General features: G+C 39.6%; 1 protein-coding gene across 1 annotated transcript in view; it reads left to right on the top strand.

The window, feature by feature from the left end:
- Positions 1–12,215, top strand: part of ASXL3 (ASXL transcriptional regulator 3) — a 127,217-nt gene that overhangs the window by 12,928 nt on the left and 102,074 nt on the right. The window contains exon 2 of the mRNA XM_085052768.1: positions 11,813–11,876. Within this exon, the coding sequence (XP_084908894.1) occupies positions 11,813–11,876 (64 nt within the window). The remainder of the gene's footprint in view (positions 1–11,812; positions 11,877–12,215) is intronic.

Consider the following 12,215-nt stretch of genomic DNA (forward strand, 5'->3'; position numbering starts at 1 on the left):
AGCTAAAGTCCCCAAACCTTCATCTTTAAAGTTTGGATTTTTCTCAAACTTTGAGAGTATAAGGATTGCAATGAAACGCCAAGATTATCAAAAAGAAGAATAGTCTGTCTTCTCTCCATTATAAAAGACACTGCCTTTGTCTTGGAAATTAAGTACTATGTTTACATGATGTTACATTCAGTTTAGTTTTAGAACAAATTTTACTATGGTCTATCTTGGCTAAAGGAGTGTTGTTGAAATTATAAATAATGCCTTTGAAATAATAGAAAAAAAACCAGTTTTTCCCCTGAAATATTTTCTCATTCATTTGGTAGTAAGATCTATTAAACTTTTCAGAATTGGTTTCAAATTAACTTGCTCATATTATTACTAGAGCAGCAACAGAAACAACAAAAAAATCTAGATTCTCCCATTGGAGAGATTCTCCTAGAATCTCCCACTGGAGACTAGGACCAAGACCATCTTGGGCATAGCAACCATGATATGATGGAGTTTTCAGTTCTCAAGAATGGAAGGGGTTCAACAAGACTGCCTTGGACTTCTGGAGGGCAGAGTTCAGCCTGTTCAGGACACTGGTTCAGAGAGCCTCTCGCAAAGCAGCCCTTAAAAACAAAGGGGTCCAGGAAAGCTGGACATATTTAAGGAAGGAAATCTCAAAAGCATAGGAGCAGGTTGTCCCTATGTGCCAAAAGATGAACCATCACAGAAGACGACTGGCCTGGCTGAATAGGGAGCCTTCATTGGAACTTGGGGAGAAAAAAAGAGAATTTATGACCTTGGGAAATAGGGACAGACAACTAAAGAACAGTAAAGGATGTCATTAGGTTTTGTAGAGAGAAAATTAAATTGGTGAAAGTTCAGCTAGAACTCAACGTGGCCATCACTGTGAAAGATAATACAAAGTGTTTTTATAAACACATTAACAACAAAAAGAGGGCCAAGGAAAATCTCCATCCTTTATTGCAGAAGGGAATATTGTAACCAAAGATGAGGAAAAGGTTGAGATTCTTGATGCCTTCTTTGCCTCAGTCTTCAACAGACAGACCTGATATCCTCAAGGCAGCTGGCCTGCTGAGCTGGTAGACAGAGACAGGGAGCAGAACAGAACCCTGTAATCCAGGAGGAGCCTTCAGTGCCCTGCTGTGCCACTGGACACTCACAAGTCTGTGGGGCCAGATGGAATCCACACTGGGATACTGAGGGAGCCAGTGGAAGAGCCAGGCCACTCCCCATCATTTATCACCAGTCCTAGTTAACCAGGGAGGACCCAGAGAACTGGAGATTGGCCAGTGTGATGCTTACCTGCAGGAAGGGGTGGAAGGAGGATCTGGGGAACTACAGGCCTGTCAACCTGACCTTGGTGTCTGGGAAGGTGCCACCTTGTAGCACATACAGGACAACTGGGGGATCTGGGCCTGACAGAATCCATTTAGAAAAGTCAGATCCTGTTTGACCCAGCTGATCTCCTTTTATGGCCTGGTGACCAATCTAGTGGTTGAGGGAAAAGTTTTGGATGTTGTCTACCTGGATTTCAGTAAAGCCGTCGATAGTGCCTCCTACAGCTTTCTTGTGTAGAAACTCTGCTCATGGCTTTGATGGGTGTGTGGCTAGCACAGGTTTTCCCATGAGAAATTTTCTTGTGTTTTATAAATAAAGTTTGGATGTTGTTGGAACAGTGTCCCAGAACTTGGGCAGTGCAGGCCTGGCCAATCAGGCCTGGGGGAAGGCTTCTGACTGACCAATCTGGGTGACTTTTGAGAACTCTATATATGTGATGAAATCAAAACAATAAAGGTCATTCCTTCTTGCCACTGAGAACTGGTGCATTCATTACTCTGCTAGCTGCTCAACAGCGACAATGGGTGCACTCTTTGCTGGGTTAAAAACTGGCTGGATGGCTGAGCCCGGAGAGCCATGGTGAATGGTGTTAAATTCAAATACTGACTGGTCACCAGTGATGTTCCCCAGGGCTCAGTTTTGGGGCCAGTATTGGAGCCATCCTGTTTAATATCTTTATCAGTGATTTGGATGAGGGGATCAAGTCCACCCTCAGTGAGTTTGCAGATGACACCAAGTGGGCTGAGAGTGTGGTCCTGCGCTGGAGGACAGGAAGGCTCTGCAGAGGTATCTGGACAGGCTGAGGCCAATGTGTGAGGTTCAACAAGGTCAAATGTCAGGTTCTGCACTTTGGTCACAGCAATCCCATGCAGCACTACAGGCTGGGGAAGAGTGGCTGGAAAGCAACCCAGTGGAGAAGGACCTGGGAGTGCAGGTTGACAGTGGCTAAATATATGCCAGTATGTGTCTAGGTGGCCAAGGCAGCCAAAGGCATCCACGTCTGCATCAGCAATAGTGTGGCCAGCAGGACCAGGGCAGTGACTGTCCCCCCTGTACTCAGCACTGGTGAGGCCACTCCTCAAGTGCCGTGCTCAGCTCTGGCCAACTCACTACAGGGAAGACATGGAGGTGCTGGAGCATGTCCAGAGAATGGCAGAAGAACTGGGGAGGGGTCTGGAGCACAAGTTTTGTGAGGAGTGGTTGAGGGAGCTGGGGGTGTTTATTCAGGAGAAAAGGGGGTTCAGAGGAGACCTTATCATTCTCTACAATCACCTGAAAGGAGGTTGTAGCTAGGTGAGGATCAGTGTCCCAGGAAATCAGCAACAGGACAAGAGGAAATGGACTCGAGTTGCACCAGGAGAGGTTCAGGTTGGAAAACACAAAGAAATTTTTCACAGAATTGTGTTTAGGCATTGGAACGAACTGTCCAGGAAGGTGATGGAGTCACAATCCCTGGAACTGTTAAATGCCTGGACATAGCACATAGTGCTGTGGTCTAGTTGACTAGGTGTTGTTTAGTCAAAAGCTTTTTCCAGCCTCAGTGATTTTGTGATTCTGATTGTTTCAAAGGTACAGTATGAGTTCAGTAGTTACACTGGAAGCCCCTGCTGATGCACTGTAATTTTTCCCTACAGCTAAAATGAATTATTTTTCCATGCAGCTAAAATGCATTATTAACAACTTTTAAAACATTGAATCTAAAATTACATGCCTAAACCCCATAGATATTGAATTTATTTGCCAGTAGCATTTCCTAGGAGCTGACAATTTTTAGTGCTACATTTTGCTAAGGAGATGTGACTTTGGGAAAACTCACATCATCATGTGTACCTATGTTGTTTCTCACAGAAAAAGCAAAGAACCCATGATGGAATGTACTGTATAACAGTCGTGTTTTAATCTCTCTTTGTTTGTGTTACTTGGGTTACAGTTACCATCCTGACAGGTAACAGTTCTGAGGGGTCTTAGGTTAAGAAATGTGCTATGATATTAGGGACCATTGAAAATAGAAGTCTGTCTTGATCAGGAAGCCTAGCTTTATGAGAAGTCTCTGTATTTAAATTCCCTTATAGAGTCCTCTGTGATTCTTCTCTGTTGACCAATTGCTTTGCTGTGGTTCTGGTGGTGGTAGTTGCATGATGTGTGTGGCTGATGGCCATTTTGCACTGTAACCTGGTCAGTCCAGTCCAACTTGACTTGGAGGGGTTAGCTGGTCTTACAGCTTGAAATAATTCCTTTAGGCAGATTCAGGAGTTTGGAACCTTCACACCAATTGCAGATTACCCTGAGCGTTTTCCCCTATGGGGGAAAATATGTTCTGTATTTTGTTTCGAGATCTGATTACAAACTGTTGGTTTAACAATCAGCATTTTGTCTCTTCATGAACTCCAGCCTTGAAGTCACTGTTCACTTTTCTTTATAGAGTGGAGGTCCTATTGGATTTGTTCACTGGTGCCAAGTGATTGCTCCTATTGGTTTTAATCTCTAAGGAAAATCAGCATCCAGCTGGTAGACAGTTGTACTGATGAGGACCCATTGATTTTTCTCTCCTATCCACTTACCATCAATAAGAAATGTCCTTAGCTTTCACAATACTTTTTTCCTGCCATAATGTTGCCCTGTTACCTGGCTGTCAGTACTGGTCTCAGTTGCTGTTCACATTGAAGGTGGGTGTGATTAACAGCCTGATAAAAATGTTAAAGTCAATATTTGAGAAGGCTAGATAAAGATAACATTTTATCATGAGAGCTTTTTAATAATGTGTTCTGTTTGATGTACACCTATGGTAAGGAATTGATGTTTTTAACAAAAAAACCTTTCATATCAAGGATTTTTTTGATTTAGTAGTATTCAGAAAATGAGATTTAAGAAGATGCAGAATATTCATGTTCTGGTTTTGGGGAAAAATAATTCTTCCCTTTTTAATAGAACTTTTGCTTATCATGTTGGTATTTTTTTGGTTTGGTTTGTTGGCTTTTTTTTTTCAATGTAATATTATTTGAAGTATTTTATTCCATAAGGAAAAGCAGGCAGCATGTAAATAAAACATTCCATAAGCCTTTCTCCAAAGTGATAAACTTTTGGAAAATTATTATCTTCAGTTTAGGATGCTCAGATTATTTTACAAGGTCCCTGGGAAGAGGTGAGCATGTAACTTTTCCTCAAATCTTGAGGAAAGGTGTTTATACAGCTTAAGCAAACTTAGATACAGATCCATTATATACACTTTTTAATCTGCCTGTGTTGTGACAAATGTTTCTCAGTAATAGTTGTTAAATAGTGAATTTTTTAAACGTTTAAACAGATGCTACCAAAATTTGATATAAACCACCAGTATGGACTTCTGTTTTACAATAAATGCTGTGTTTAAGAGGACAAGTGTGGGTGGACTTAGGTGATGAGATGGGGGTAGGGACTGTGGGGAAAGACTGCTAAGAAGGACTGAACAAATAAATGCCACAAAATGGATATGAGTTAGTGAGCTGCAAAATATTCTCCTATTTTTGAAAATCTTAGATGACTAATTGTCAACCATGCCATATGTAAGTAATGTGGTCATCCAAATTTGTGGCAATTAAAACTGCTTAGCATCCCACTCCAGCCCTGTATTTTATTCTGTGTACAAGTCAGTACTGAAGACTAATCTCTTATGACATTAATCGTCTCATGAGGAGAGACAGAATAAATCACAGTAGCCCTTCCTCTCTTCACTCATGAAGATAAATGCCATAACACGATGGCTGATCTTCGTTATGACACTAACCATTATATATTTAACAGAGATAGCAAAATCTCACTGACAGCTAACAAAAGAATTCTCTCTTTACACATTCTTTGAGAAGGCTGTATTTCTTTATTTCAAAAACATGACTGATATCTATTCTCAGAACAATTTAAGCAGTAGATCTGGATTGTGCCAGTGAACTGTACTCTGTACATAATGATGTCATGATTCAGACTTATAAAACCTGATGTGAAATAATTGTGCAGGCTTTGGAAGGAAAAAGAGTACATAACATGCAAGGACTCTTAAGACTCTGCTCATTTTTATTGTCTGTTGGGACAAGAAAGAATAGCTCTCCTATTTAAAACAAAAAACATTTCTCCCTTCCCCCCAGAAAATCCAAAACCAAGCCAATACCAAAATCATCATTTTTCATTTTGTGGAAATTTTTGTTTTCCATTTTCTTACAGTACTTAAACAAGTTGACTCAGGGAACTTAAAAAACTGGAAGTGACTTCATGTTGTGTCTGTGATTGCAAAAACCTTGTATTTTTTTTCCTCTTTATTACTTGCTGTACACCTCTCAGGAATTTAATTCTATGTTTTAGGTGCATTAGATACATTGTGGTCTTTCTTTCTGGGATACAATTTTTAAGAAAGATTCTTAGTTACATTCTGCATCTCCATTTGCTTACTGTTTTGAAGGATAGATCATCCTGTGAGTAAGGAACAGTCCAGACAAATGAGTTGTGAAGTTTATGGACTTCCTTTCTGAGGTTAAGAGGATCAGTGTGACTTACTCTGGTTGTTCACCAAAACAGCAAAATGTGCTTTAAATTTCATGAGTTTCTTGTCATTTATCCCACACAATTAAAATGGAAATATAATTTTTATGGTTTCATGTTAGCTGTCATTAAACATATTTTATAACCTTAAATATGTTCATGGTGCATCAATGGAGTCGTCAGTTGCAGAATAAAATTTCTCTTCTCTTAGTGGGTGGATTTCACCAGGATAAAGTGCTTAAAATGGTCAAAACTAATATATAAGAATATTTATGTGGAGTACATAGTTTAAAATATTTTTTTGTTTGTTTTCTATTTTCTCTTCTTTTTTTCTTTTTTCCTGTTTTCTTTTTTTGCCTTCTAGAAATCTTAGGTCTGTATCTTTAGGACACTGTCTAACAAGATAAGCTCTGCTAGTAAAGCAATGGCAAGAAAATCAGCACAACTGTCACCTCCTGTTAAATTTGGTACATTCAGAGAGTAGCCAGTAGGAATTTTATTTCTCACATTAAAAGCAACCCTTACACATTACACTTGCCTGAGGAAAATAAGTGATGAAAGCTTCTGAAACAAGCATACATTCATTCTCTCTTTTGATTTTTCTGTAAAGTTTTGCCCTTTGTTATTATTTTTTTTATTTATTCTACTATGCTGAAACATAAGTTATACAGCAAACCTTTCAGTGCCTCAGAAAAGAATTTGTATCATCTTCCAATAGAGAAAAAAACATAAATGGAAACAAATATGTTTAAGTTTTGCTGTTGCTTAGTTTTCTGGGGTTTTTTTGTTCCTTTAGTAGTGATGAATGTATTCACACTGATGGTAGTTCTTTCCTCTGTTATTTGGAATGTTAAAGGCAGCTGAAAGGGCACTGGTATCCATTCAGCTCCATTAGTTCCAGTCACCTAAGCAAGGTCTCTCCTCATTTTGTACAGAGGTAGGTGCCAAAGGGGAATTTTTATTCCTGCTGCAATTAAAAGTATTTCAGGATCATGGCCTATGTGATCACTGAACGAGTACAGATTTCAGTAATGTTTTTGTGTGGCAGAGCTGTGTTTTGCTCCTTGTCCCTTCTCTGCAATAATGATTCATAGTTTTAAACAGGTTTGACTCAAGTTTTTCAGCTGGGTTAGCACTGGTGAAACTTCTAGTCTAAACTAAATAGGCAAGAGAATATGGTTCACAAGCCAGAGGAGGTTTACAGCACAATTTGTCCTGTCAGCATCTAAGAGCTGCAGTGTGCTGCCGGCAAGGTATCAGTGCTGACTATCTAGGGAGCACTTGTTTACCTGTGTGCAGGTTTTGGGGGACCCATGGCATGAGCTGCATCTGTATGAATGTGCTCACGTTTGAGGGGTAGAGGACATGGAATATACTGTAGGCTTGTACTGTGGTAAGGACTACGGAAGAAAGGTGTTTTGGTAGGGATGTGGAAAGGTGGGAGATAGGGAAGTTAGGGGTATTGCAACACCTGAGAAGACAAGAGTGTATTGTATCACTTTGAGAGTAGAGAAGGGGCGGCCAGAGTGAGAGGCAATGGAGTATTGCAGTAGAAAGCAAGGAGAGGTATGGCTGGCATGGCTAAGCAGAAGTCTGGACTGCGCTGTCAGAACTGGGCAGTCATTCTGGGAATCTGGATGCTCCATTGCTTGAACTGAAATCATTGTTACTAATCCTGCTGTTAACAGTGGAACCCATACTGGGGGTAGCAAGTTTGACGCCATGCTCACTGGGGTATCTTTGATCCTGATCTTAGAAATCTGATAGGATTCTGTGTGCTCACTAGGTTCATCCTGTTACAGTCACAGAGGTGTTTATGGATCTGTCCTGACAGAGCCTTTAAGTGAAAGCTCCTGGTTGCTTGGACAGGCTGATTGCATTAGTAAAGAGAGAAATACAAAGGTTTCCATTTTTTTTCAGTATGTTAGACCAGATCAATAGGTTATTATAAGCCAGTTGTTTAGAGGTAAAAACTTGACCCTACATTTTCTGTTGTGATGTATGAGACCACTAGCAATGGCAGCATGTCACTGCTGTTAGAGCTTATGTCTTTTAAAGGAAAATAGCTGAATTGTGTGTTTATTTTAACTGAATTGTAATCCAGTTTCTTTTGAATTCAAAATGTCAAGTGTACAGTTTATCTGGAATTTCCCAAACTGCCTTTATATCCATTTGAAATATGACATTATAAATAAATTTTAGAAAGAACAATAAAAGTTTCAGACATCTTAGAACAAGCCTCAAATGATCCGCTTAAAGCAATGGTGTGAACAAAGAAACAATTCAGCTTCTTTCTTGCCCTTTTCTTTCATTCAGTATTTTAGGAGATGATGATAATGCCTCATTTATCTGGCAGGTTAGCAAAGCTAGATAGTTTCAGACCAACTTGCAGGCAAGTTCTATAGTAGAAATTCTCTTGCAGGAAACACTTGCCCAGTTGTTCACTACAGTTCATGCTAAAGGAACAGTAAAGTGCTTTTCACCAAAAGGGAGCTGGGGAAATTACTTTATGAGTGTCCTTCAAACCATTTGAGCTCTCTCAGTAGCATTACCTCTGAACCTAAAAAAAGTGTAGACTAGCAAGTACGCACAAAACTGATGTTAAAAGTTAATATATTTCATCATGTTATGGTATTTTTTTATGTGTTGCTTTCTTATTTGTGTGACATCTTTGTTCCTTTCCTTGCTTGGTGTTACTTTTCTTGCTTATCTGTAGCGTCCCATGGATTACAAAGACAAATTCATAGTATGGAGCATACTGTGAACAACATGTCTTATGAAATGCACCTTCTTCTACTTAGATTTTATAATTTCTTTATTGTAATTGCAACTGTTCAAAGACAAAAGTCCTACTAGGAGAATTATTACTTCTCGTTCAGATTCTTTTAATATTTTACTACCTGGAAGCTACTCTTTATCTTTTTCTTGATCACTATCACAAGAGTTCTGTGACTACCTATTTGGGAACTTGTGTTAAAATAGGTCACAGTGCATCTACCCTTACTATCATCCCTCTTGTTCATGTATCATGTACCCTTCCTTGCTGTTTTCGCCTCTTCATCCATCTCTATGCACTTCCTTTCTTCCCCCACTCTGTACCCTCCCCTCCTCTCAGAACCATTTACCCATCTTTCTTCACACAAAGGGCTTTGAACTTTTACCAAGCTGCTGATAATTCCCCAATGACTAAAGCTGTTAATCAAAAATGAACACAAAAGATTTGAGTGGGGCATTTCTCACAATAGAAGTTAGTCCTCCTGTTAACCTCACAGAAGCAGCTGTAGAAGACAATGCTGGATTTTTTCCAGAATACTGTTATTTCTTGTACCCTGTTTAATACTCCAACTTTCAATTCATGAATTTAGTAATGGGTGGCTAGAAAATAATTTATGTTTTCTGCTTAGGAGAAGGAAGGTTTTGGGGTTTTTTTTTGGTGGTTTTATTTGCTTTTTGTTTGGTTGGGTTTTTTGTTCTTGTATTCACACTGCTGTCTTTGGGCAGTAAAGATTGTCCATCGTTTAGTTCAGCCTGACTTGTATTTTAGCTGATGAGTAGGAGCACTGGGAATAACTGCACAGTTCCTCTTTCTCGTCCTCCTCAGTTTTTTAAAATAATGTTTTAAGGAGAATTGCACTAGTTTGTGACTAGTGGCTCAGCCTATTATGATAAAATGATCCTGATTTTTGTCAGCTACCTGACCTTCAGATCCCTACCAGCAGCATCCAGAAATGGAAGAAGCTCTGGCTGGTTTCAGACTGTCTGGTCACACAATCAGCAGCATCAAACTCACTAGGCTGATCTGCCCTGCTGCTTTTGTACCACAATGCATTATCAGAACACACTTGGTTCTTGTTTAGAAGAATTATTTTCTGTCAGTGTGATAACTGATAGCTGCAGGCAAAGCTTCCCACTTTCTGCAGGAATGTTTATGGGTGGCAAGAGGGCCAATTCTCTGGTTTGCCTTTCTTCACTCTGTCCCTCTGCTGTGTTCCTTCCAGTGTCTGAAATGCAAATGATTGAGCAGATCTGATTATGCTAGTCACGAGCATCTGTGTATATAAATTAAACTAATAATTCCATCAATTACACACAAGTTCTGATTCTGTAGGCAAGCTGAGCATTTAAGATTTTGTTCTTACACAAAGGTGAGAGTCTTGACTATGTACTAGAGTCTTCCTGCTAACAGTTCACTGGAAAGTGTTTTTCCCTGGTGTGGCAACTGATTTTTTTTGAGTAGTTGTGAACACAGATGATGGTAGGTGCCATGGTGAGAAAAGGAATTTGTATTTCTTCTTGTCCCATATCACTGACTGACTTTTCCAATGAAACTGGGAATACATGTGTTTGTGGCATCTGTGTGACAATTTAATCTCTCTGAAGTTGTGAGTTGATACCTTTAGGTGACACAAATACAACAATTTGTCAGGCTGCTACCATTTGTTGGAGGTTTGATTTTCACTGTGCTTGGTGGGATCTGAGCCTTCTTCTCTTTGAGCTGTTAACCAGGGTTTGAATGAGCACCAAGAATCTGTTCTGTGCAGTGACTACTTCTGTTCTCTTTCAGATTGTCCTGATGGGTGTCACGTTATTTGTCCCAGTTATTTAGTGGCTGTCCCTTTTTAAGGCTATGGTTGAATGGCAGGAATAAATAGAGCATATTTGATTCTCTGTGATAGGGGTTGCAGTCAGTGCAAACCATTCTTCTGCCATTGTCCTTCTTAACAAAATATATTGAAATAGTCATGTTCTTCATAACAGTACTTTGGTGTGCTTTAATTTCAGCATTATTAGTCACTGTCCATATATGATATGAGTGTTGGTGGATGGAGTGGGAGGAAGAAGAAAGATATTTAAAACAGATTAGGGCTTCCTCCCCTGATGTGCATTACTATGTCTGACCAAGAAGCCTATGACTTAACTGTGCTTTCTCCATTTCAGTATATTATTTGCCTTAAGGCACAATTAGTTATTCAGTTTGAATTTATAATATTATTTTAATAGTCTTAGAAATGCAAAAGGGATTGCAGGCTTTTAGCAGTGTTAGTGGTGAGATACAGAGGCAAGAGATAGTAACGTAATTATCAGTTCAGTGTATTCATTAGCTCACAGAATCTTAAATAATACTCTGATGCTGTTTTCCATAACCAAGGGAGAAAAATTATATTATCATTGAAAGGTTTTTACAACTAATTATTTTTATTTTCTTACTGAGGTAAATGATTAGGCTAAAAATGGGGGGAGGGGAGGAACAACGATGAGAATGGACAGCATGGTGGGAGGGGCAGAAAAAACCCATCCTTACTAAGGTTCTCTGCTAACTGATCTTTGTTATGATAAAGAGAACTTAATAATGTACGTAATAACAGGATTTTCAACATAAGTAGTGTTTGAATCAGAGAATGAATGCTTTTCAGTTAGGATATGAACAGTTCTTTAAATAACAGGGTTTAAAGGGTTAGATGAACAGAACTAAATTCATGGGGTATATGAACTGCAGCCCACGCTGCATGTCCATCGTAAAGCAAATCCACACAATGGGCAATTGTTTACTCCAGCCCTTTCAGCCTGTCTAACATACTCTGCATTTCAATTTGTCATTATACCCTGAATATGTTCACTCCATACTGTGGTACTTGAAATCTGCCCTGTGGGTTTCATTAAACTTTCTGTAGTGGTGTTATGCATCCTACTTGTTGGTTTCATTGTTGTTGAAGATGATCTTCCGTATCCGTATGTCTGGCCATTGTTTTCACAACCAGTTCAGTGCAGCTTCCTCAGCACAAACTGCTCTCCCTTCTCCCATTGTCCAGGACAGGGTGACTTCTGATGTTTGCATAGCTTTATTATTTCTTTCCCATTATTGTTGAACTCTCGTGGTAATACTTGGCACTTTTACTGAAAATATAGAGTAGGATGTGATGTCGTAGAGAAGGGGACAGGGCTACCCAAATTTTCTCAATTGCAGGGAGGAGCTGCCCAGGTGTGCTGAGGGGCCTGTACTCAGGAAGAGAAACAGGGAATCCTCCACAGTGAGTAACCCCACTTTCGAGTGCACACAGTTTCCTTCATAGCCGTGTCCAGTACAGTGTAGTATCCTCCTCTTCTGTCCTTTCCAGTTTGCCCTCTGCAATGCTCCCAGTTTAGTTCTCTTTTCTCTTTATTTTGGTGTATTCTCATTTTACCTTGTACTTTGTCTTCTTTCTGAAGGTTAAAGTTTCCATTTTTGTCTCTTCACGCCATTAATCTTTTCTCATCCTAGTCTTAATCTTTATACGCATTGTCATTTTTCCAATGTGTCATTGTTGTTCTGTCACTAATACATCATATCATTTCTCTTCCCTTGTGTGCAATGGCCCTTTTCCCAGCCC

This window comes from Lichenostomus cassidix, chromosome 2 (genome assembly GCF_008360975.1).
Source record: "Lichenostomus cassidix isolate B80296 chromosome 2, HeHo_3.0, whole genome shotgun sequence".
Lineage (NCBI taxonomy): Eukaryota > Metazoa > Chordata > Aves > Passeriformes > Meliphagidae > Lichenostomus > Lichenostomus cassidix.